General features: G+C 40.5%; 1 protein-coding gene across 1 annotated transcript in view; it reads right to left on the reverse strand.

Annotated features, from left to right (window-relative positions):
- Nucleotides 1–282: 282 nt before the first annotated feature.
- The window catches only part of LOC122662427, a 61,913-nt gene continuing 34,380 nt past the window's right edge, over nucleotides 283–27,815 (reverse strand). The window contains exons 7-9 of the mRNA XM_043858056.1: nucleotides 2,318–2,429; nucleotides 2,045–2,170; nucleotides 283–668 (exon numbers count right to left, since the gene is read on the reverse strand). Of these exons, the coding sequence (XP_043713991.1) occupies nucleotides 546–668; nucleotides 2,045–2,170; nucleotides 2,318–2,429 (361 nt within the window). The 3' untranslated portion in view covers nucleotides 283–545. The remainder of the gene's footprint in view (nucleotides 669–2,044; nucleotides 2,171–2,317; nucleotides 2,430–27,815) is intronic.

The following is a 27,815-nucleotide window of genomic DNA, read 5'->3' on the forward strand; positions in this document are numbered from 1 at the left end:
TCAACTGGCCAAAAACTCCTGAAATATTAAGCAGCCTTGGTTGTAGAACATAGCCTGAGCCCATACTGTCAAATGATGACCCAAGAGACATTTGGGTCATCATTCCAGTTCTTCAGACACACAAAATCCTAATATACCAATTGATGAAAGTAAAATCACCCTCTTCTCTCCAATATAGGGAGGATAAGGATACAACATGGTTCATATATCTAACAATAATCGACTTACTTGACTAACATTCCAAGTCTACTCAACCAATACCCAAAGCAGTTGGTGCTTTTACCATAAAACATAAATAAAGCATATATCAGGCTGCATATAAATACATAAACACGCTTCAAAATTACAATCTGAAGACAAAAAAACAAACAGCATGGATACTTGTATCAGTGCATGTGCACAGGAGACCCAATCTGAGAATTTCAGCTCATGGGTTTTCACAACTCAGTAGTGTGGCTTTTCTGATTGCTCCCAATTCCTGGAATAAAATCTTTTCATCGCACTGTACCATTAGGAGGGAAAAAGCAGCATGATCTATGAATGGTTTAAGATTTGCTATGTAAACTTATCCTGCAACCTTTGCTTATTAGTTTGTGAAGAGCTGCCTTGGCTTCTTCCAATGTTTCCACAGCATGCCCCTCTTCAAAAGAAATCCTCTGAATGTTGAACTGAAACAGCGGAGCAGAGACAAGTGAGATGCGTAAACATGTAGGTAAATGCTAGCGCAACTCTCATTTAATGTGTGTGCGACAACGGATACACATGAGCATGATCTGTGGACACCAATTCCCCCATTCAGAATCTGCATCCCGAACAGCCACCCATTCCCCCATACATGGAAGGGTGGGACAAGAAATTGAACACACATGCTGTCACAGTCATGATGATCTACTTTAATGTTTCAGTCGTGTTACTTCAATAACTGTATTATGCTGAAGGGTATACAAATGAGCATCAATTTGATTGATGAGCTCAAACTAGATCGAACACTGGTGTTCTTGGATTGCTTGAGGGGTAGACGATGCTCTTAAGCCTGATGATTTGATGGTTGGTACTGGAAACTTTTTGATTCAATTCATGATATGTACTGTTTATTTAAGAATTTTGTAGACTGTAATATAGAACATGTTGACTGGATCAAAATAGTAGTGGCGAACAGATTGGCCCGTAAAGCCAACTCTGAAAAGCTAGGTTGGAGGAACTAAAGGGGGGTTTGTTCTCTTATTTCTTCTTTTTGATTTAACAACAGTTTTCCATTAAAAAAACAAAGTGTACCATGTTTATTTTTCCTTTACCTGCCTATTCTTCCTTTTGCTACAAAATTTTTCTTGGGAGAGGTTTCTACACCTGACACAGGCCATGGAAATACTACTCCACCAAAGGCCTTGGTTTTATGCCATGGCAGCTCAGTTGGTCCCAAAACTGTGGACATATTATCTAAATCTCCCTTTACATGCGTTAAGTTTTGCCATACACAGAAATGGACTGAGAAATAGTTTAAAAATCAATCTTCTTGGAAAATTTTGACCTCAGAGATTCCAAGGGGAAGAGCCCAATTCAAAGTGGGTAATATAGTTAAGATTAGCAAGAACCTTGATACAGTGCAAATCAAAGTTCAATCTACTATCCAATGGTTAGAATTAGCCAAATCAGCCTCCATGTGGCAGAAGAAATGGGCGATTGAGAAGCACATATTTATTTCCTCTTAAATTCTCCTCTTTCCCCCAAAATCCTCTATTTTCTCAATTTGTCATTTTCATTTTTACCAATTGAAACTCAGTTTGGCCTATCCAACAATTTTGTTTGACCACAGGTTCAGTGTATACAAATTGAACTATGACCACTGCAAGATGTTGCACAACGTAGACCGGTGAAATGATGTAGCTGAATTGGAAAAACAGAGCAAGAAACTGGAAGGTACTTGGAAGGTCAGACTAGACCCACAAAGAAAAGAAGAAAGTCTGCCACTGCAATTTCATGCACCAAAGGTCAAAGCATATATTTATGGAGGAGGACAGAGACGAGAGAATTGAGGAAGAGTTACCTGTGCTCCTTGTCGGACCCGAATATCTGTGCCCTTGCTGTCTACTGATATGAAAGCTGCATCATCAACTTCAATTTCCGTGGATAAAAGCTCTCTAAGTGGCTTTGAGAACATTGCATTGAGTTCCTAGATAAATACCATAAACTCAAATATTTAGGAATAATTTCAAGTTGGTTACTCACATTACTTTCCAAAATTAAACAAAAGGGAGCCAAAAGAGATAACAGAGAGGATATAATGTTAGCCAGAACAACTATGATCCATATAGCTCACCTTTAGATTTTGCTCTCCTCCATCAGCCGCAATCTTATCAGGTTTGAGGGTCTCATATTCCTTGACATCTACCCAAGCAACAGTGCCAAAACCTCCGATGAAATATATGTCACTGGCCACAACCAGTAGGAAAAATCAAGCCCATGCATGCTAATTGCTAAACAAAAGACTTAAAGCTACTAACTTACTCAGCAAACACACTATGAACAGCTGTGAAGGCAGTGTACTGACTTTTAAGATAGACAAATATAATTCAACTTGCAAAGTCTAATACACACAGCAGTAAACCATACTAAAAGTGAAGCTGAGAAGTGCATCAATAACGAAGAATGAACCACACAATTGATTAGGCCTGAGCCCAAAGAAAACTCAACTCAGCCTTATCCCAACTAAATGGGGTTGGTTACCTGAGCCCAAAGAATCAAGGAATATTATTCACCGAAGGTTCACAACTTGGATGAGGCTTAAAAGAAAACAGGCCCACCATTTGGCAAAGGCATTGACATAGGCATTGACATAGAAAGCTTGAACAATCCTAGAAATATGATTTTGTTCCTTAGCTCATTCACAAGCTAAATCATCAAAAGAAAGGCAGGAATCAGAAAGTATCAGTCGAGGCATACCATAGAACAATGAGATCATGGCATGGGAGTCAATCTTTCAATAACCAAGGCATGTGATAATAAAATTATTTTAAGGGAAACAGTAAAGCTGCCATGATTCTGGAACACAAGTAAAAACAGGAAGCGGAAAGGCCTGATTGGCTAAAGACCAAAGTCAAGGAACCATCCACTGAAGTTTTAAAACTTGGATGGAACTTCAAGTGGGGGAGAGAAAGAGGGGAAAGAAAAGGAAGTTGATCCACCAATTTGTAGAGCATTCCACAAATAGGAAACGTTGGTCAGTCCTCTTATATGCCTTGCATCTATGCAACAACAATAACTCAGTCGAGGTATACCATAGAACAATGAGATCATGAAATGGGAGCCTTATCGCATCTATACATGGATCCTTACCCTCCAATCAGCTTTATTCGAGGTCATAATTGATACAAGGCCTAAGCTATGCATGTCTTCCTCACCACTTCTCCTAAGGTCATTTTAGGTCTGCCCCAAGACTCTTTTAGTTCCTTCAATTGTTGGATGTGTGTCCATCAAACCAGTTTTGTTCCGGTTTATTGCGGTTTATACTTTATTGAACTGTTTATCTATTTTGGTTTAATGTTATCACATGCGATATAAACTTTTTTTGCAATGTATGTCCGTAAGTTTACACTTAAAATGGTAGTCACCACTAGGGTTTGCCGGTTTGGGCTCGGCACCCTTATCATATGGTTGTCGCATTAGGTATGCCTAGACATGTTGATGTCAGGGTACAAATCATAGTTCAAGAACTCACTAAGATCTTGGTTTTTGAAAAAATCGAGATGAGATTGAAGGCGAAATAAAGAGTTACAATGTCTTGGCCAAAATCTCGAGATCTCGGTGGGAAACCTTGGCATATAGACACCTATTTATGCAAACCTTGGTATACAGACACTTGTTCATGCCTAAAAGCAGGACAGACACTTATGCCAAAAACCAGGGCAAACACTTATTTATATTAAAGTAAATGTTTCTACAGTTGTTATTTCATTTACTTAAGATATTATTCATAAATAAGCAAATACCCCTCTATTTGAATCCAATAAAAATAGTTAAAAAATCAAATTCCAAAAGGATAAAAAGTCAACCCCCCAATTGGGATTTCAACGGTGGGCGCAATTTTCAACTTTCTACTGTTGGGGTTTTTCTTAAATCTAAAAATTCCATAAATCTTAATATGGTAAAACATGCTAAAAACCACAAGTGCAGTAAAATATTCATTTATTTTGATGTCTAAAAAAATATTTTCATTCAAAGCGATTTTGACAAAATTCACGCACACCAAATTAAGTTTGACCGGTACATAACTCCTTCAATATAAATCAGATTTAAGCAATCTTGGACTTGTGGATATTGCTTAAATCTGATTTTTATTAAAGGAGTTATGTACCGGTCAAACTTAATTTGGTGTGCACGAATTTTGTCAAAATCAAAAATGTTTTTTTGGATACAAAACAAATTAATATTTTACCCCACTTATGGTTTTTAGCAATGTTTATCATATTAAGATTTATGGAATTTTTAGATTTGAGAAAAACCCCAGCATTAGAAAGTTGAAAATTGCACCTACCTCCGAAAATCCAGATTTTGTTCTTGAACTGGGGGGTTGACTTTTTATCCTTTTGGAATGGAATTTGATTTTTTAACTATTTTTATTGGATTCAAATAAAAGGTATTTGCTTATATATGAATCTTAAGTAAATGAAACATTTACTTAAATGATATTTAGGCATAAATAAGTGTCTGTTTCTGGCACAAGTGTCTGTCCTGTTTCTGGCACAAGTGTCTGTCCTAGTTTCCCACTAAGTAAACTCCTATTTGGACTTTGATTTCTCAAATCTGAAAGTGCCATTGTGTTTAAATGGCCCAAAATAGGCTGTTTACCAACTTTCATGACCAAACTAGGTCAAAAATCCACCGAAACCATCAACCGAGTTCAGAAACAAAAAAATGCACCAACTCGCCAAGATCTCGGTGCAACTCGGTTTTTTGGTTAGGCGAAACCAGTACCAAAACCGAGTTCTCGAACCATGGTACAAATGCGAGTACAAATATTGTTGTGTGTTGGCGAAGAATCTGCTTGTGTCGATTCCCTCAAATGTTATTGCCAAATGTAGGTTTGGGATAGACATGTGTCACTGAGACCCAGTACCTGAGAGGGCATTGTCACTGCAAAATGTAAACGCATTCTTTTGTTCATCAATGACTAAGGTTTAAGAGAACCAAAGCCAGTATTTTGGGAACGCATGAACATTTTGTGAGTGAAAGAGTCACTCAACATGGTTTCCACTGTCCGATTGGGGAACATCAAGGAGAGGTTGTCTGTGAATGGTCAGATGAGAATCAGGATCTTATACCGTTTTGGAAATGGTTTTGCAAAACTTATTTTCACATAAATGATATATTATATGTATGTTTTAACTAGAATATTTAATCGTGTTTTGTGGATTCCGGTCACGTACACAAACGCTCTGATATGCATGGAAGAAAAATTCGATCGAAACCTGTGAAAACCACTGAGTTAACTCGGTTTCGTAAGTTTCCGAGACGAGTTTAAGGGGGATTTTATAACATCCCTGCATTTGATCGGGATTCGATGGTTTCGACCAATTTTGACACATATGCCCATCGAAACTAGGACAGACAGGTATTTATGCCAGAAACCAGGACAGACACTTAGTTATGTCTAATATTATTTTAAGTAAATATTTTTGTATTTGTATTTCATTTTCTTAAGATATTAGTCATAAATAAATAAATACCCCTATTTGAATCCAATAAAAATAGTTAAAAAATCAAATTCCAGAAGGAAAAAAGTCAACCACCCAGTTCAAGATTAAAAACTGGATTTTCAACGGTAAGTGCAATTTTCAACTTTATAATGTTGGGGTTTTTCTCAAATCTAAAAATTCCATAAATCTTAATATGGTAAAACATTGCTAAAAACCAAAAGTGCGGTAAACTATTCATTTGTTTTGATGTCCAAAATAATATTTTCATCCAGAGCAATTTTGACAACATTTGCGCACACCAAATTAAGTTTGACTGGTACATAACTTCTTCAATATAAATCAGATTTAAAAGAAATCTTGGACTTGTTGGAAAGCTATCAAAACATGACTTTCAAACAATTCCAAGATTGCTTAAATCTCATTTATATTGAAGGAGTTATGTTCCGGTCAAACCTTATTCGATACCATGTCCAAGAACAATAGACAGTATCAAACTTGGATCAAAACCACAAGTAAAATTTGTAGTGTTCTCTATGTGAAACAAATGCATGGATTGAGTTTAAAATGTCAAAAATAGGCAGCACAACAAGAATCAGGGCAAAGAAACAACTTCTGGGCCTCGAAACCAAGGTTCGAGTTAGCCTCCCAGGTTTGGACCGAGATATGGTCGAAACCGAGACAAATTCGGTTTCTGGCTGGTCGAAACCTGAGTATTAGAACCTTGCTGATATGGACATATACTATGGAATGGGGTTTGACAGTATTAATATACATGCCCTAGATTCCATAACGATGATGTTGATTAGTAGAAAGTTGGTGCATAATAAGTTGTTATTATACAAGGGTATTTTTGGGATTGCTAATAAATAATTGATTTATTTATTTCAATGGATGTGATGCAAATATTTAATTATCAATTAATAATTAAATTAATTAATTATTTACTTCCCCTTTTAGATTCTCCTTCTTCACCAATTAAACACACATCAAGAAAGTCTTTTAATTTCAAGTCAAACTTAAGGAGAGAGAGTCAGACTCTCACAAGGAATACATGAGGGGCTCTCAACTATTTAATCACAAGGGGGGGGGAGTCAGCCAACACTCTTGGCCGAATTTTCTCCCCTCCCCCTTGTACCCAATGTCTCTCTCCTCCCTCTTCTCTCTTGTTCTCTTGCTCTCATACTAAGTGGTGAGGTTTTGGGTTTTGTGAAACCCTAGTTTTAGAAAAGATTAGATCTTTTCGTGGAGAAGTTTGTTGCTTTGACTTAGGGAATCTTCGGTTACATCAAGAAGGTCCAAGAACTGTTTTCATGAAGTGCTCGTTGGGAGAAGAACCATTATCTGGAGGAGGAGCAACACTTAAGGCTCTCTAAGTTAGCAAATCTTGATGTTTTATTATCATGCATTAAGGTTTTAATTATTTGTCATTCATAGGATGCGAAAGAAAACCCAAATCGATCTCTTTTCGCTGCGCATTCGGGTATGGGATGGTTTCCTCTTTTCATGTGATGGAAAGATATGATTCTTTCTTTTCTTGTTGCTTTCCTAAATTGATATGGGACAAGAAAGAGAGGTTCTTTCCCTGCCCTAATTTTTATGGGATGAAAAAAGAGATCGAGAGATCGATGTAATAAATTTTTACTATACCATAAATTTCCTTTGATTGATTTCCCATGTGGAACCATGGAGATGACCCCATGACTACCTAACATCAATCTGAATCAAATCACTCCTCCGTACTGGAGCATCCATAGGCATCCGTTGAACATGGCCCTGCCACCTCAAATGACTTTCTCATAGCTTATCATGTATCGGAGCTATTCCAAACCAGCTCTAATATGATCATTCCGTACTTTATTCTTCCTAGTTTTGCTACTATTCCATTTCAACATCCTCGGCTAGTTAGAATATGTAGGAGATTTGTTTATAGTTGGGAAACAATGATTTGTAGCTGAACAAGAAAGAAGAAAGGAAGGAGGGAAGAGAAGAGAGGAAGAAGAAGAAGAAGAGACGATGAGAGAATCGTGGGTATTAGGAGTGATGTCTCCCTAACACTTATTTACTTATCACTAATAATTCTTTAGGAATTACAAAGGCCTCCCTAAGGAGGTAAAAGATAAAAAGAAATAAAGGGTAAAATTACAACTCTATGACTTATAATACACAGTGACTAATATACCCCTAACAAATAAACTCTAACACTCCCCCTCAAGCTGGAGAATAAATGTCATACATTCCCCGCTTGCATAGAAGAGTACTGAACTGGTTTAGAATGAGACCCTTGGTGAAAACATCTGCCAGTTGATCACCGTTCTTCACAAATGGAGTATAAATGCAACCTGAATCCAGCTTCTCTTTGATGAAGTACCTCTCAACTTCAATGTGCTTTGTTCGGACATGTTGCACTGGGTTATGAGCAATACTTATAGCAGCTTTGTTATCACAGTAGAGCCACATAGGTCCCTCATAGTCGAACTCCAATTCTTGAACCAATCGCTTCAACCGTATGAGTTCACACACCCCATGAGCCATGGCTCTAAATTCAGCCTTTGTGCTGGATCTAGCAACAACTGGTTGCTTCTTACTTCTCCATGTAACAAGATTACCACCCACAAGGGTACAGTCATGGTTCGAGATCTCGCCAAGTTTCTCTGTTTCGTGAGACACCGAGTCGAGATGGCCTACGGTTCCTAAACTCACTTTCTGGGCGAGACTACAATTTCTCTTTAGTTGCCAGATCTCGCCAAGATCTCGAGGTCTTGGCGAGATCTCGGTATCGGGTTATATGGTTTTTTACCCAGTTTTCATGACCCATGTGCCCATATGCCCATTTTATTAAAAGAGAACAATGGACAGAACTCGGAAATCTCGAGTTCTATCCAGAGCTCTCTAAAGTTCAGAGAAAAACACTCCAAGAGCTCTCTCCCTCAAATTTCTTCCTATTTCTCTCAAATCTTTGGTGGATTATGATGTTTGAAGTGAGATTGAAGTGGTAAAGTGAAGATTCAACTCCAAATCATCACCTATTTGTAGGATTTCAAAGGTATTTTCTAATTTTTCCCAAATCTATTTTTTTCAAAAAAAATTGTGTAATACTTGTTAGATTCATGTGGTTTTGATATATGTTAAACATCTTTGCCCAATCTATCACTTGATAGAGTCGGATTTATTTTTCAGTTATTAAATTTTTTATTATAATTTCTGAAAAAATAAATGATTTATTTGAAAAAAAAAAAGCAAAAAAATAGGATGAATAGTGATTGTTTGAAAATGAATTTGATATATGTTAAACTTGGGATGCTATACAGCCCCATGGATTAATTTTTTATTTTCACCCATTAAAAAAATTATTTTATTTTTCAGATTTAATAAATATATTATAAAAATTTTAAAAATATATATAATATTAAGGAAAAATACTTGTTGCTTATGGAAAATTATGTACAACATATGTACATAATATTCAACTTGAAATGGTGTCAAATACATCATTACATTATATTTTTCTTATACTTTAAGGTATATATATTTTTTTAAAATATTCAAAATATTATTTTTAATTAAGAAATAAATACTAGGGTTAGGGGATAAATAAGAGACAGTTATTTCATAGTTCTAGTTGCTTGACAATACGTTTAAGAGTTATGAATAGCATACTTTAAGTCTTGCATACCTTACTTTAAGTGATCCATAGTTATTAATATATGTTTTTTTATGTAACAGTGTAAAATATAAGACATTTTATACACAATGTCTGATATAGTATGGCAACATGGAGTCCCCATGTCCGCAGACAAAAAGAAGTCCAAATGCAATTATTGTGGGAAGTTGCTATCTGGAGGAGCCACTGGGTTAAAGCAACATTTGTTTGGTACAGGCAAGGATGTTGCCTCATGCCCAAATGTTCCTATCCAAGTGAAAGTGGCAATGGCACAACACTTGAAAAGAGGAAGATTAAAGAAAGCTGAGAGGGAAAGAATGTAACAAGAGTTTGATGAGGCAGTACTAGAGAGGACTGGTGTAGAGGTCCGTGGCGAAGATGATACTGACATTGGGCCTCCACCTGGTGAGTTTCAATCAGAGGCTGAATGGAGAATTTACCAGCAGACTTTGGCTGAGAGTAGACAAAGTTTTCACTTTGAGAATATAAGAACATATGAGCAAACAAGAGGAGCTGGTGGATCTGGCTCAGCTACACCAGTGCAAGAAGATGAGAGGAAAAGCACTGGGCCAAGAAATATACGACGACCCCAAACCCGACCACGAGTACAAGCTCCAGAGCCCATTTTTTAGCAGGATCCCACAACTTTTAGGCAACAAGATGCCTACCAGCCAACTATCCCGCAAATATTTGGTGGTAAACAAGAGGAAGCACGAAAAGCCTTCAGCAAGTTCATGCTTTACCATGGCATTACAGCCAATGTAGCACAAGGAACATACTATAATGCATTCCTTGATGCTGCAGGGAGGTCTGGTGCAGGATGGAAGGGACCTTCACCACATGAATTATACAATGTATATTTGCCTCAAGAGGTACAGGAGCTGAAAGATTACATTGATAGTTTAAAGCCAATGTGGGAGACATATAGGGTTACTCTTATGGCTGATGGATGGACTGGACCTACTAGACTATCCATCATAAATTTCATGGTGAGTTGTAATGGAAGGACTGTATTCTTGAAGTCCATTGATGCATCAAATAATGTAAAGGATGCATCATACTTGTATAAGGAGTTGAAGCAAGTGGTGGAGGATGTAGGACCAAGGAACGTTATCCAAATTGTGACGGATAACGGTTCCAACTTTAAAAAGGCTGGAGAGAAGTTGATGAATAAGAAGAGTAAGAGGATCCGGCTCTTTTGGACCCCATGTGCAGCCCATTCTATTGATTTAATGCTAAAGGACATGGGGAAAAAGACTTTGGTGGCGGGTGTGGTAAATAGGGCAAGACAAGTGACAACTTTTGTGTACGACCATTCTTATGCTTTAGCCTTGTTGAGGGAGAAATGCAATGGAGATTTAGTGAGGCTTGGTGTCACTCGATTTGCCACCAATTACAATGCATTGAAGAGCTTTCAGACTAAGGCGATAGGTCTGAGGTCTATGTTTGCAAGTGACAAATGGTTTGGTTGGCAAGGTTCTAAGTCAGAAGATGCAAAGGCAGCACAACAGACCATTACAAATGATGGATTTTGGAAGGACTTGGGGAAAGTGGTTGCCATATTAGAGCCAGTGGTGGCAGTACTGAGGATGGTTGATACAGAGAAGAAGCCTACCTTGGCCCACATTTATGCTGCCATCCAAAAAATGAAGGAAATGGTTAGAGCTGCTATACCTCAAAGTGCAAAGTCCTACACTAACATCATTGATGAGCGGTGGGAGAAGCACTTGAGTCATCCATTGCATAAAGCTGGTGAGTTCAACATACTTTACACTTTAAATGTTATAACTTTTTTACATTTACATATTCAAAACCCAAAGGCATTAAGTCACTAACAAATCATATTTGTGGTGTCTACTTTACCAGCATACTATTTGAATCCAAAGTATCACTACTCCCATGATCTTGGGCTAGACATAGAATTGTTAGAGGCAGTTCAAGCTGTTACTGCGAAGTTAGAGCTCAATCCAAAGACACAATCTGCTTGCAATGATGAGGTGAGAGTATAGGACTTTGGTAGTTAGTTTATGAATGTAAGCACTAAATAAGAAATATTAATGCCTCAAATTGAAAATAGATCAAATACTTCAGAGAGGCCTCAGCAAGTTTCGGTCGACAAGCTGCAGTGGAGGGTAGACAAAAGTCAGACCCTAGTAGGTGGCATGATATTACATTTAATCATTTATGAATTATAATTTTATCTCTTTAGAATGTATATATTCTTACTATTCTATATTTGTAATGCAACCGACTGGTGGGTGCTTTATGGTACAAGTTCACCCAACCTGAGGAAGGTAGCAGTGAGAGTGCTCTCACAAACTTGTTCATCCTCCGGATGTGAATGCAACTGGAGTACATTCTCATTGATACATTCAAAGAGGCGGAACAGGTTGGGTAGCGAACGACTGGAGCAGCTTGTGTATGTGCACTACAATATGAGATTAAGGATGAGGCACATACGTGAAGGAATTAAGGCCAATGATAAAGAACCCATTGAACTATCCAACATTTTCCAAGAAGACTCTGATGACGATGAGGATCTCCTATTCCAGTGGGTGAGGGATTGTGGTACACCTGATATGGATCAGCTTGGGGGTAGGCCCGACCCCACCATTGTGTCTGTAACCGGCACTAATGTTGATGATTATATGTCGTCGCAAAAGGGGCGTGCACATACAGAGTCACCAAAACCTTTTGAGCCTGCTGTAGGAAGTCCTGCTGATGATGATGATGGTGGTGGTGGTGACAGTGGTGATGGTGATGATGGTGATGGTGGTGGTGGTGGTGGTAGCATGCAGAGTGGCGGTTATTATGATGATCGTCATGAGGGGATGCGCGAGCAGTACCAGCATGAGGTGGGAACGCAGGGAGACCCTGTGCGTTTCACCGGTGACTCTCAGTTTACGCATGCCACTCAAGATCAAGACCATGGTGGTCACCCTAAAACATACAAAAGAAAGAAGGGTCGCCAACACTCACATCAGTCAGATGCTCAGGATGATGACAACAGTATGAACACCATGCTTGCAAGTTTCGGAAGCATAAGTATAGATACTACTAGTAAGCATCAGTCATGGAAATCATCTTAGCATCATCATGGCTATGACTATGGCCAGGCCCAGGAGAGCACCGGTTCTGATTATAGTGCTATAGTCAGTATGGGCAATCAGCAACTGAGTATGACAGTCAAAGCTCTGGGTCAAGTTTTGGGTACATATTCCCAGTCCTAAACCAGCCATACATGCCTCAAACTCAATATGACAGTAGCAGTGGATCTTCCACCTCATACCAATAGCTTCCCATGTACCCTAAGATAGGGAGATTGGTATATGTTGATCAGAAGACTTATATGGCAGCTGTGTCACACTATGTGCAACACTACAGCAATTCCATGACATGGGAATTCTTTGTGGATCAATATGAGGATGAATTAATTGCTTAATCATATTTTATGTAATAAATTCAGTGAACATTGATGTAATGTACTTTTTATTTGAATGTTTTGATTGATATGTAATAATTAGAATGTTTTGATTGCTAATTTGTTAAGTTTTACTAAATTATATATGTTGCCACTTGTTTTAGACTTTTAGTACGACTCGTCGCCTACCAAACTATGGTCCAAAGTAAAACCCATATTTGGACTTGTTTTTTGGCAAATCTGGGCATGCCATTGTGTTTAAATGGCCTGAAATAGGCTGGATACTAAGTTTCAGACCCAAAATATGTGTAAAACCCACCGAGTTGGGGGTCCGAGTCAACAAAAAAAAATTTTGCACCAACTCGCCGAGATCTCGGCTTAACTCGGTTTCTGGCTTGGCCGAGATGCCACCGAGACCCGAGTCTTAGAACCTTGGGTACAGTAACCGGATGTAGATCGTCTGTCAAAAATAGAACCAGCCCAATCTGCATCAGTGTAGCCTTCTATCCTCAAATGACTATGTCTGGCATATAGAAGGCCTTTTCCTAGAGAGGATTTCAAGTACCTGATGATGCGATAGACAGCATCCAGGTGTCCATTTTTGGGAGCATGCATGAACAGATTAACCACTCCAACTACATAACTGATATCTAGCTGAGTCAAGGAGAGATAGATCAATTTCCCAACCAACCTCAAATATTTCCCTGCATCTACAAGAGGAGAACTACAATCTTCACTAAGTTTGTGATTCTGATCAATTGAGGAGTTGGATAGTTTACATCCCAACATTCTTGTCTCTTTGAATAGGTCCAGAACAAACTTCCGCTGGTAAATATTGATTCCCTTCTTTGACCTTGATACTTCAATCCCCAAGAAATACTTCAAAAGTCTAAGCTCCTTAGTTTTAAACTGTTCGGCCAGGTAAGATTTTAATCTCTTTATCTCATCTTTCTCATTCCCAGTTACAACAATATCATCAACATAAACAATAAGAGCAGTGACTGTACCATTTCCTCTCCAGATAAACAAGGTGTGGTCAGTCTGACTCTAGGAATATCCATTCCTTAGAATGGCCTATCGAAATCACTCAAACCAAGCTTTGGGAGACTGTTTGAGACCATAAAGTACCTTCTTGAGGAGGCACACTTTCCCTTCTGCTGAAGGAGACTTGAAACCAGGTGGAGGTTGCATATACACCTCCACTTCTAGATCACCATGAAGAAAAACATTCTTCACATCTAATTGATACAATGGCCATACTTTGTTGGCTCTCTGGCATCCCTGAGTCTGATAAGAAGGCCCTCCTGTGGCTGACAGGCTTTTCCATTGGAGCCCTCCCTGTCAAATATCTGGGCCTGCCTCTTATCCCAGCTTGGCTCTCTAGTTACCATTGTACCCCCATGCTTGACAATATCAAGAAACGGCTTCAACTTTAGAAAGCTGAACTTCTTTCCGATGCGGACAGGCTTGAATGCATCCGATCGGTTCTTTAGGCTTCTTATATCTATTGATGTGGTGTCCATGGTATCCCTAAAGCCACCATCAAAGCTATGGAACGCCTTTTCTGTGCTTTTCTCTGGAAAGGGAAAGAAACCTCCAAGTTCCGTCACCCTATCAGTTGGAAATCCATTTGCCTCCCTACATCTGAAGGAGGCCTTAGTATTCATCACATCCGTGACTCCAATACCGCGGGCATCTTGAAGCTCATTTGGAAAATCTCCTCTAGGCACGACTCCATCTGGGTCAACTGGGTTTACTCCCACCTCTTAAAGCATGATTTCATCTAGACTGTCCCCATTTCCCCCGACTCTTCCTGGGTTTAGCGTAAGATCCTTCTCCTTCGCCCCCTCGCTCTTAGAGCTATCTCCTCCTCCATTGTCGATGGCTCCTCCATCTCCCTCTGGCTTGATCCCTGGCACCCCCTGGTGGTTCTTTACAATGTCTTTAGCCCTAGGCAGATTTATTTGTTAGGCATCCCCAAATCTGCCCCCCTCTCCTCCATCATCTCTCGAGGCTCTTGGTCCCCTCCTTCCCTCCATTCCACCATCCTTTCCCAGATCTGGCCTTCCCTTCCCCCCCTTCTTCCTCCCCCCCCCCCCCCGCCTCACGCGGGTAAGGTCATTTGGCTTCCCTCCCCCAACGGCCTGGAATTTTACCAGGAACCCTGGCCCCTTAGTCCCTTGGCATAAGTTAGTCTGGTTCAAAGGCCACAACCCTCGCCATAGCTTTACAACCTGGAGAACCCTTAGTCGTTGCCTCCCAACCCAAGCCTTCTGTTCGAATAGGCTGCTTACACGATTGGGGTAAGCAGTCCTAGTTTGATTAATATTAGTGCTACTAGTCCTAGCTGATTAGGATTAGTCCTAGTCATGTTAGGAGTAGTGCTAGTCAGATTAGATTCTTTTCTTTTAGTTTATTTTTATTGTTTTACACTCAGCCGAGTCCTATTCTGGCATTCCTAGTTGTATTAGGAATTCCTAGTAGGACTAGGACTGAGGTGTTATTATTCCTATTTGTACTTTGATCAGATGTACTTCAAGTTAATATAAATAAAGGGGCTTGGGTGATCGATTCTAATCACTCAAGCATTCATTCCAAGGCTGTTAACATGGTATCAGAGCAGAATCTGATCTAAGAACAGCTTTCTCGATTTCTAGTTCTCTCCTCAGTTTTCTCTGTTTTTTTCCTTCATTCGATCCCATCTTCCCTCCCCTTCTTCCACCTGATCTTCTTCACTTTTTTTTGGTTTCTTCTTCTGAATTAGGGCAGATCTAATGAGGTGATCTGTTGTTTAGATGCTGCCCTAATTAATCACCTCATCCCTTGATGCTTTAAGAAGCCTTTTTGGATCGATAGCTGCTGCACCTTCCTCTGCGATTTTGTTTGGAGTTCTCCCCACCTGCAGATCAGTCTCCTCTATCAATTTGACACTGGTTTGATTATTGGGATCCATTCCTGCAGTTTCTATTGGACAGCTGCTATCACAGCTACTTCATCAACAATCAGTACCATCAATGCAGATTTTTCTCAGCCTTTGAAGACCTTATATCTGCAGATTTTTTTCTCAGCACTTGAAGACCCCTAAAACCAGATCGATTACCTTTCTTAGGGTTTTTTTCTTAAACCCTGCTTCTCGGTTTTGGTTTAAGGGCAGTTGCTTGCTGTATTCCAGCCTTTGTTTTTGTTACCACAGGGCAACTCTGATTTTTTCTGCCTGGCTGAATCATGGGTGACTCAGAGATGACTACTGCTACTTCTAGAGGAGATCAAACTAGGTCTGATTTTCTCCCTTATGCTGCTGCCATCAAGCTTGATGGTACAAACTACTTAATTTGGGCCAGATCATTATCCCTAACAATGGCTGGAAGGGGACTCACTGGCCATCTTACTGGCACCACCAAACAACCTACTGAAGAAGGGGTTGCTCGTACTAAATGGGCTGCCAATGATGCAATGGTAATGTCCTTTATTCCCAATTCTATGACCACTGACCTCTCTAGTCAGTATCTTCTCCTTGACACTGCTACACATATGGACAGCTGTCAAGGGCACTTATGGTCGTTCAGGTAGTGGTGCTCAGGTTTATGAAATCAAGAAGACACTCCAAACCACTACCCAGAAGGAAATGACTGTCACCAAATACTATGCTGCCCTCAAGTGTTTATGGCAGCAATTAGATCACTATGCTCGGTTCCAGCCTACTACTACTACTCATATTACTGCTTACCACACCTATGTAGACCAATTCCGTGTCTATGATTTTCTGGCTGGCCTCAATGATGACTATGACCCTATTCGGGTGCAAGTCCTTGGACGGGTTCCTTTCCCTACACTAGAGGAGACTTTTTCTTATGTTCACAGTGAAGAGACACGAAGGGCTGCCATGATGATTACTCCCAAAGTTAAGAGATCAGCCTTACAGACTACTGGTTCCACTCCTGTTGCTTCTGCTGACAGTGTTGCTACTTCTACTACCAAAGAGCCTGTTAAGTGTGAGCATTGTCACAAACCATATCACACTAAGGCTCAGTGTTGGAAATTACATGGAAAGCCAGCTGATTTTGAAACCAAACGTGGTCGTGCTAAATCTAAAAACAAAGCCAATCATACTGAAAGTGTAGCTCCAACTCCCACTGCTGACATTGGTTTCTCCCAGGAAGAACTCCAGGCTTTGCGTCGTATGTTGAACACATCAACTGCCTCTACTACGTCTGCTGCCTATTCAGGTTTCTTCTTTGCCCGTACAGGTATTTCTTTTGCTGGCCATTGTCCATCAGTAGTATCCACTCCATGGATCATAGACTCCGGTGCTACTGATCACATGACAGGTTCTTCTAGCCTTTTAATACATATTCTCCTACCTCTGGTAAGGATAAAGTCAAAATTGCTGATGGTTCCCTCTCCTCCATCTCAGGGAAAGGATCCATTGGTTGTTCTCCTTCCCTTACACTGTCATCTGTGTTGCATATTCCCAAATTTACAACTAACCTTCTTTCCATTAGCAGTATCACTAAATCCCTGAATTGTAAAGGGACCTTTTTTCCCACTCACTGTGTTTTTCAGGAACTGGACTCGGGGAAGACGATTGGATCGGGTAAAGTGCATGGCGGATTGTACCTGCTTGATGGCAATCCTCCTTAGGCTTTACCTTCGGCATCTCTCTCTTCTGATTTACATAAATAGCACTCTAGACTAGGCCATCCCCCCTTAGGTACTTTATCAAATTTATTTCTAGCATTAGTTAAAGACTGTAATAAGGAAGAATTTTTTTTGTGAGCCTTGTGTCTTGGCTAAACAGACACGTTCAACTTATCCTATTTCTAATAAAAGATCCTCTTCTTTATTTTATATTGTTCATACTAATGTGTGGCGGCCTAGTAGGAAAGCTTCCCTAACTGGCCATTGGTGGGATGTCACTTTCATTGACTGCTATTCTAGGTTCACCTGGGTATACCTTATGTACACAAAAAGTGAAGTTTTTTTATGTTTTCAACACTTTCATCACATGATTACGACCCAGTTTAATGCCACTCTTCAAATTTTGAGGAGTGACAATGGGAAAGAGTATATGGAAGGTCAGTTCCAAAAATACCTTGCTGCACATGGAATCCTCCATCAGACCAACTGTGTCGACACTCCAGCCCAAAATGGTGTGACTGAGAGAAAAAACCGCCACCTCTTGGAGGTGGCTAGGGCCCTTATGTTTGCTCGAAATGTCCCTTCCCTTTATTGGGGGGATGCTGTCCTTACTGCAGCCTATTTAATTAATAGGCTGCCCAGTCGGGTTCTTATTTCAAAAGCCCCTATTGAGCTATTACTTGGCTCTCTTTCCTTTATAGTCCCACCTAAGGTGTTTGGCTACGTTTGTTATGCTAGGGATACTAGGTCCCCTGGTAAACTGGACCCACGTAGCCTCCGCTGCATTTTCTTAGGGGTACAAATGCTACTACCCTCCATCCCGCAGGACTTTTGTCAGCATGGATGTTGTCTTTCATGAAAATGTCCATATTTTGTGTCCCCACCTCTTCAGGGGGTGAGTATTAGTGGAGATGTGCTGACTATTGACTCTCCACCTCCACTTTAGTCTGTTTACCATGAGTCTAAACCAGTTCGGCCTGCCCCTAGTACTCCCCCTGAGTCAGGGGGAGACCATTTCTATTCAGGGGGAGCAATCTACCCCGGTCCAGACTCCTATCCAGAAGACTATTAGTGAATTTCAGAGGAGGATTGATGCTAGTAATGTGAAGACCTATGCAAGGAAACATAAGCAGGTTCAATCAACTGTTGCTCCAGTACCCATCCAATTGTCGGACCCGGACCCAGAACCAGAACCTGCCTCTCCACCTGGTAATGATCCTGACTTACCTATTGCTCTTCGCAAAGGTGTCAGAACTTACACTCAGCATCCCATATCTCATGTTGTTTCTTATGATTCCCTTTCCCCATCCTTTCGTGCCTTTGTTTCCTCTCTTTCTTCTGTTCGTATTCCTAACAATTGGCAGGAAACTTTATCAGACGGAAAGTGGAAGGCAAATATGATGGAAGAATGGACGCCTTGAAGAAAAATAACACATGGGAGCTTGTGGTTCTTCCACCTGGGAAGAAAACCGTTGGATGTAAATGGGTGTTTGTGGTGAAACAGAAGGTGGATGGCACTGTGGATAGGTATAAGGCATGACTCGTGGCCAAGGGGTTCACTCAGACATATAGCAATGATTATCAGGAAACTTTTGCACCTGTTGCAAAGTTAAATACTGTTCGTGTGTTATTATCTTGTGCAGTCAACCTTGGATGGGATTTGCAGTAGCTAGATGTAAAAAATGCCTTCCTAAATGGAACACTGGATGAGGAGGTGTATATGGACATTCCACCAGGGTTCTCTTGTGACAAAAACCAAGGAAAAGTATGTAGACTGAAGCGTGCACTTTATAGGCTGAAGCAGTCACCTCGAGCATGGTTTGGCCGGTTCCATAAGGCCATGATTTTTGTGGGCTATAAGCAGCGTAATGCTGATCACACACTCTTTATAAAGAGGGTTGGTGAAAAACTCACTGTTCTTATAGTCTACGTTGATGATATAGTAGTTACTGGCAATGATGGTGATGAGATCAGACGGTTGAAGACCTTCCTTGGACAAGAATTTGAGATTAAAGATCTAGGGAAACTACGATACTTTTTTGGGATTAAAGTAGCCAGATCTTCTATCCCAAAGGAAGTATGCCCTAGACTTATTGGCTGAGACTAGGTTGCTAGGCTGTCATCCTTCAGATACTCCTATGGACCCTACTGTTCGACTCAAGGAGAAAGAGGGTGAGCCTGTTGATAAAGGCCGGTACCAAAGACTTGTAGGGAAGCTGATTTATCTTTCACACACGCGTCCTGACATTGCTGTCGCCGTGAGTACTGTGAGCCAGTTTATGCATGATCCCTACTCTTCTTATATGGAGGTTGTTCTTCGTATCTTGCACTATTGAAGTCAGCTCCTGGAAAAGGAATTCTTTTGTCTACGCATGGTCATCTACGGATAGAAGCATACACTAATTGCTCCTTTGTAGGTGGAAATCTTGTCACATGGCATAGCAAGAAGCAAAATGTGGTCGCTCGTTCTAGTGCCGAAGCTGAGTTTCGAGCTATGGCACAAGGTATTTGTGAGTTACTATGGCTTAAAGGTTTGCTACAAGATCTTGGTGTTTCTATTCGTCTTCCTATGATGCTGTACTGCAACAACAAGGCTGCCATCAGCATAGCACACAACCCAGTACAACATGATCGTACCAAGCATGTTGAGGTAGATAGGCATTTCATCAAAGAGAAGTTAGAAGCTGGGCTGATTTGTATTCCCTTTGTGACATCTGCGGATCAACTTGTTGATATCTTCACTAAGGGATTGTCTGGAAAATTGTTCCATCCCAATCTATTCAAGTTGGGCATGATCGACATCTTTGCTCCAACTTGAGGGGGAGTGTTGGAATAGGCTGCTTACACAATTGGGGTAAGCAGTCCTAGTTTGATTAGGATTAGTGCTACTAGTCCTAGCTGATTAGGATTAGTCCTAGTCATGTTAGGAGTAGTGCTAGTCAGATTAGATTCTTTTCTTTTAGTTTATTTTTATTGTTTTACACTCAGCCGAGTCCTATTCTGGCATTCCTAGTTGTATTAGGAATTCCTAGTAGGACTAGGACTGAGGTGTTATCATTCCTATTTGTACTTTGATAAAATGTACTTCAAGTTAATATAAATAAAGGGGCTTGGGTGATCGATTCTAATCACTCAAGCATTCATTCCAAGGCTGTTAACACCTTCCTTATCCACAGACACATCCCTGCCCTCCCCCCCTTCCTGTGTTTTTTGCTGGAATGGTGACGAGGACATTACTCACCTCTTCTTTGACTGCCCTTTGTCCTCCTCCATCTGGAAGAAAGCCCTCACTACCATTCAGCCTCGGTGCAAGAGACCTCTTGCTTTTCATAGAGAATGGTTCTGGCTTCACATGACATTCTCTGGTAGCTCCATCTGTGACACTGTTGGCAAGCTTGTCTTTGATTTGCAATTTATCACATTTGGATGGAGCGAAACCGTAGAGGATGGACCTCCAACTCAAGATCTTATGATTTGATTTGGAAAGCCATCTCCTTTGACGAGTCCTCCAAGCTCAGTTGTATCCCTCATAGGCCCATTTTAGATACCCCAAGGAACAGGCATATTGTTGTATCCTGGGGTCTTGATATTTCTCTCTTGCAGCCTCCTTGGTAGCTTGAGGCTTGTCTCCTTTCCCCCTCCCCTCTCTTTCCCCCTTGTATCCCCCCCTTTTTCTCCCTCCACCCCCTCCTGGGGTTGGTAATAGATTTATTTATTCACCAAAAAAAAAAAGAGGACTCTGATTGAGTTGTTCTTGGCCACAGGAGCTTTAAAGTCTCTTGATAATCAATACCATAAACTTGACTATACCCTTTGGCTATCAACCAAGCCTTGTATCTACCACTTTACCATCTAATTGGTACTTAATTGTATAGACCCACCTACATCCAACTGGAACTCTCCCCTTAGGGAGATCAACAAGAGTCCATGTTCCATTCTTTCAAGAGCAATCATTTCCTCAGATATGGCCTTCTTTCATTTTGGGTCAGACATAGCCCCAGTGAAATTCTTGGGAATAGTAGTAGAGGAGAGAGTAGTGGTAAAAGTAAGACCTGTAGGGGAGATAGAACCCTAGGAAACAAACTGGGAAATAGGATTAGTGCAAGTTTTTTTTTTTTCCTTTCTAGTAGCAATTGAGAGATCTAAATCAAAAGGAAGATCACCTGACTGAGGAGGATGGAGCTCAAGATGTGGATCCAAAGAGGGCTCTTGACAATCTTCTTTCATTTACTCTTCAAGCATTCACCTTTTTTGAACTTAATGTGGTAATCCTTCTCAGTGCCAGAACCACTTTCAACAACAGCTCCTTGATCACAAATATCAATAATAGGATTAATAGCCTCTTCTTTAGGTTTCCCAATCATAATTGTCACGTTGTCACGACAATCCAAGTCGGTGGAGGGGTGTCTAATCGATATATCGACATGTCACCAGCCATGGCAACGACCATGTTTTATTTTTTATTGTCTATTTTTAATGTCATTTAGTATGCTATAATATATACCCTATAACATCAAATTGCTCTAAATGTGTCAATAACAAGAGTGTGGCACTGACATCATTTCTGAAAATGATTGGGATTTGTTGGTGCTCTTGGCAATGTTGTCATTGTTGGCAACAAGGATTTTGCGTTTTCTTGCTTCTTTCTCATTGGTCCGAAGGGTATCTTTTGGAATTGTATATATATTCTCGTTAAAGGACCGAAAACACATCTCTGGAGCCCTAGTGAAGAAGGAAATCGAGGAGAAGTCGTCTTCCACCATTCCGATGTGATTTGAGAGCAGAGGCGCGAAGGAAATCGTTAGAAAACATCGGTTTGGTTGTTAGCGATGGATTCGAGTGCTTGATTCGTCCTGTTGAAGATCTCACAGCATTCGTTTGGAGTTGGGAGTTTTCCTTTGAGAAGGTAAACGTGTTCACAAACCACTGTCTCTGTGTAATCTGTTAAGGGTTGGGTTTGTGATTGAAATCTGATTATTAGGTTGATTGATTGCAAGGCTGAGGCCATTTTATATTGGGGATTGAAGTCCTTGCCCTCACTGAGGTGAGAGGTTGAAGCAGGGTAAGAGGTATCCTGGCCGTAGGGGCGGCTAATTGTACTGTTGTTGAGTATTGGGCATATACGAAACCCTGAGGGGTATTGCTCCGTGGACGTAGCCTTCACATACTGTGAGGTGAACCACGTAAATCGTGACACTGTGTCTACTTTTGTTTGTTGGAGACTAATCCCTGTTTTGCAGAGTGGGTGTATCGTCTTGGTAGACCTGGCCACATTCTGGTGGTGTAAGGTGAGACTATAAGCGACTGTGTGGTTTGCAGAAGACACTGTAAAATTTAAGGGAACTGATTCACCCCCCTCTCAGTTCGATCCGGCTTTCACATTTGGTATCAGAGCTCGGTTCCCCAGAATTTAAGTTTAGCAACTTCGGGGTTATTTGTGGTTAACTGAGAGATGGCGTCCAGTGAGAGTAGCAGTATGGCAACCAAAATACCTTACTTTGATGGTACGAATTTTAAACTTTGGAAGACCAGGATGGAATTCTATCTCAAGTCATTGGGTTATGGAGTATGGATCTCAGTGAAAAATGGTTACACACATTCAGAGGCAGACTTGATCGATGATAAGTGAAGAAATTGGAGAATGATGCTAAGGCCGTTAATGCCCTACTGGGTTCCATAGCCAGCACTGAAGCAACTAGAGTGTCTAGTTGCACTACAGCTAAAGAAATCTGGGATAAACTTGTTAGTTTCCATGAAGGTGATGAGAAGATCAAGGAAGTAAAGCTACAGCATTACTTAATAGTGTTTGAAAATCTGAAGATGACAGAAGATGAATCTATCGAGCAGTTCATGGGTCGTGTCAGTGAGACAGTTAATTCTATGCCAAGGTCTCTGCAATTGAAGAGTCAAAGGATTTTAACAAGCTGAGCCTAGATGAGTTGCATGGGACTCTGACTGCCTATGAGATGAGAATGGTTGATCCTGTAATCAAAGAGAAGGAAACAACCTTCAAGGCTATGAGAAAGATGAAGATTGATGAAGACAATATTGAAGCAGAAGATTCTGATGATGAACTGATTGCCTATCTTGCCAGAAGACTCAAAAAGGGCAGCAGCAAATTCGAAGGAAAGTTGCCTCTAAGATGCTTCGATTGTGGTGAGCCAGGACACTTTGCCTCCAAGTGTCCAAAGAAGAGTCAAGATTCTGACTCCAATGATGAAGATGCAGGGGAAAGCAAATACAAGAAAGGCAAGAAGAAATTTGTTCCCAAAAAGAGTAACTACAAGAAAAAGGGTTTGATTTCAAAGAAGAGCAAAGCCTCCTCTGATGAATCATCTGAAGAAGAGCAATCAGATACTGAATATACTGAAACATTGTTTATGGCCTTCAAGGAGAAAAACAGCGAAAGGAAATGACAGTGAAGTGGATATAATAGAGTAGCAGTTTGATTTAGAAGCCAAGCTATTTGAAGCTCTGCCTGATCTGAAAGTTGCTAAGCAAAAGTGCAATTCTCTACACAGCCAATTAAAAGAGAAGGAGAAAATTGTAGAGGAACTGAAGGCCACAATGGAGGAACTGAAAGATTTCAATGACAACATCAGCCTTAATCTTGAATCAAAGACAGGAGAATGTAAGGAACTATTAAAAAGGAACAGTCTTTACAAAGTGAGATTGATGAACTCAAGAAGACCAGAGAGTCTAGTAGCAATGAGCCTATGTCCATATTGACATCTCAAGTGAAAGAACCAGAATCAATCATTACAAGCACAGATGATACTGCTGCAGGCAAAAAAGATGCACAAACTGAGGGGGAGTTTGAAAAGACCTTTACTACAAATGTAACTCAAAGGTTCAAACCTCATTTCTTAGGCTACTGTAAGATCTGTAGTGCTTATGGGCACAGGGCAAGGAACTGTCAATTTAATGAAGCTTAGAAAGGCAAGGCGAAGGTGGATGAACCAGAATCATCATCTGGGAAGCAAATCCAGACAAAAAAACAGCAGAAGTCCAAGAACAACAAGGGCATAAAAAGGAGAGTTGACAATGAAGGCTTTGAATCTGTTGGCTACAATATGTCAAGGAGCTACTAGAAGAAACAAAGGTTTTATGGATATTACTATGGGTGCAAATGTGCAATGCCTACGGTAATAAAATTGCAGAATGTAAGAAGAGGACCAAGTCTACTAATACAGTTACTTTCAACAGGTTTGCTTCATTGACTGAAGAAGAAGAAGAAGTTGTGTGCTACAGGTGTCAAAGGACAGGTCATACAGCTGTGGGGTGCAGGGCTGTCCTACCATTGCAAAGACAAGTTGAAAGAGAACAAAAACAAAATGCTCAAGCAAAGTCAAAGCAAAGAAAAGCAAGAGAGCCTATCACTGTTGTTGAAAAAGTTGTGGGTAGAGAAGCAAAAGGAGATTAGTGATGAAGGTGACAAGGCACTTGTTGTGCAGGCTGCTTTCAAAGCTAATGTGAAGACCAAGCCATGGATCTTAGATAGTGGATGTAGCAACCACATGTCTGGAGACAAAGGCAGATTTCTAAACCTGAAATCTATTGATGGGGGTAATGTGAGGTTTGGAAATAAAGGAGGAGCGAAAATTGAAGGCAAAGGCACAGTCTAGTTGAATAGTGGAAAGATTGAGTCACATGATGTTTGGTATGTGAACAGACTGAAACACAATCTACTTTCAGTAAGCCAAATATGTGAAAAGGGAAATGAAGTGGTCTTCTCCAAAGATGGTTGTGTTATTAGAAAGGTCAAGAATGGGAAAACAGTGGCTAGAGGCACTAGAGCAGTTGGAAATTTGCATACTCTATCAGAAGAAAGTGAACCCAGCTGCTTGATGAGTCAGGCAGATGAGAGCTGGTTATGGCACAGGAGGATGGATCATATAAATTTCAGAAATCTTGCCAAAATCAGCAAGAAGAAGGCAGTAAGAAATCTTCCCAAGATCACAGTCCCCATGATCATGTATGCAGCTCATGTCAGAAAGGGAAGCAAACCAGAGCCTCTTACAAAGCAAAGGAGCACAACAGTAGATAGCTACTTGATTTTGTGCATACAGATCTCTGTGGGCTCATGAGAAATGAAGCTATTGGTGGAGAAAGGTACTTCATTTTGTTTATTGATGATTTCTCAAGAATGCCATGTGTTATGTTCTTGAAAGACCAGACAGAGGCATTACAGTGTTTTAAAATTTACACGGAAAGGGTTGAGAACCAGACAGGAAGAAGGATAAAGTGTCTCAGATCTGACCAAAGCAAAGAATTCACTTGGAATGTCTTTGCTAAATTTTGCAATGATCATGGAATTTAGATGCAGCATAGTGCAGCCAGGACTCCACAGCAGAATGGAGTAGTTGAGAGGAAGAACCGAACTGTCCAAGAAATGGCAAGAACCATGCTTAGTAAGCACAATGTGTCTAAGAAATTTTGGAAGGAGGCTGTACACGCAGCAGTACATATTCAGAACAGGTGCATGTTGAGGCCAAATGAGTCCAAGACCCCCCATATGAGCTCTGGTTTGAAAGAAAGGCTACAGCCAAATACTTGAGAGTATTTGGTTTTGGTTCAAAATGCTACATCAAGTGAAATGATGAAAACTTGGGTAAGTTTGATGAAAGGTCAGATGAGGGAATATTTCTGGGGTATTCCACTAAAAGCAAGGCTTATAGATGCTTCAACAAGAGATTGGGCAAAGTGGTGGAGAGCTCAGATGTTAATTTTGATGAACAGCTTCCCACAGTGAAAACCTCAAATTCTAATGGTCAGTACTATGAAGACTTTGATGATGGTGATGATGAGACTGCTGATGTGGAGCAACAGACAGAAAAATACAGAAGTTGATGAGGCTGTAACAAAGGTTGAAAATGATGGCAGGCCTAGGGACACTCATATACAGAAGATTCATCCACCTCAACAAATAATTGGAGATCCAAATGCTGGAACTCAAACAAGGACAGTAAGGAAACCAAAACAAGTGTTCTCTTTACTATCCAAGGTAGAGCCAAAGACAATTGCAGAAGCAGTTAAAGATGATAATTGGGTTCAAGCCATGAATGAAGAGTTAGATCAAATAGAAAAGAATGAGACTTGGGAGTTGGTACCAAGGCCAATGAACAAGAATGTAATAGGCACCAAATGGGTGTTCAGAAACAAGTTGAATGACCATGGTCCGGTAATAAGGAACAAGGCCAGATTAGTGTGCAAAGGGTATTCTCAGGTTGAAGGGATTGATTTTGAAGAGACCTTCGCTCCAGTTGCTCGGCTGGAATCCATTCGTATGTTTTTGGCATTGGCAATGTATAGAGGGTTCAAAGTATACCAGATGGATGTGAAGTCTGCATTCCTTAATGGGTATCTTGAGGAACTGGTGTAGATAGAGCAACCTGATGGTTTTCAGTTGGGAGAGGATCCAGATCTTGTATGTCGGCTAAAGAAGGCATTATATGGCTTGAAGCAGGCACCTAGAGCTTGGTATTCCAGGCTGGACAGCTATTTGTGTCAGTTGGGTCTATAGAAGGTTACAGTGGATAGCAATCTTTATGTGACTACAAAAGGTAATAGTCAGTTGATAGTTGTAGTCTATGTGGACGACATTATATTTGGAGGTCACTGTGAAGATGTATGCAAGAGATTTGCAGAGAAGATGAAGTCAGAGTTTGAGATGTCTATGCTTGGTGAGCTGACTTACTTTCTTGGCTTGCATGTGCAACAGAGGCAAGATGGTATTTTTATTTCCCAATCCAAATACACAAAGGAGTTGCTGAAAAAATTTGCAATTGAATGATAGCAAACCAGTTGGAACACCATTGGCAGTTGGGTGTAAACTGAGCAAGTTGGATGAGTCTTCAGGAGTTGACCAGACTATGCATCGGTCAATGGTAGGAGGGTTACTCTATCTTACAGCATCCAGGCCAGATATTCTGCAGGCAGTGTGTTTAGTTGCTCGATTTAAGGCTGACCCAAAGGAAGCTCGATTGATGGTTGTAAAAAGGATCTTGAGATACTTGCTGGGCACAGTTGACTATGGACTCTGGTATCCAAAGGCTGACAGTTTCATATTGACAGCATTTTCAAATGCTGATTGGGCAGGATCAATTGATGACAGGAAGAGCACAATGTTAGAGTTACTAGTAGTTATGTTCTAAGGGTAGTTTGGGAACTAGCTTATTGACTAGTTGCCTTAATATGTAATTTCTCCTTTTTTCTTTTTACCTCCTTAGGGAGGTGTATGTAATTCTATTATTCCTATTAGTGAAACAATATAGGTGTGGAGAGAGATCTCCCACACACACACAAGATTCAACCGTAATACTCTCTCTTGTTCTCTCCTTGTCTCCTTCTTCCTCTCACCTCTTCTCCTCTCTCTCACCTTGTTCTTCTCTTCTAACTAAAC

The sequence above is a fragment of the Telopea speciosissima genome, chromosome 5 (genome assembly GCF_018873765.1).
Source record: "Telopea speciosissima isolate NSW1024214 ecotype Mountain lineage chromosome 5, Tspe_v1, whole genome shotgun sequence".
NCBI lineage: Eukaryota > Viridiplantae > Streptophyta > Magnoliopsida > Proteales > Proteaceae > Telopea > Telopea speciosissima.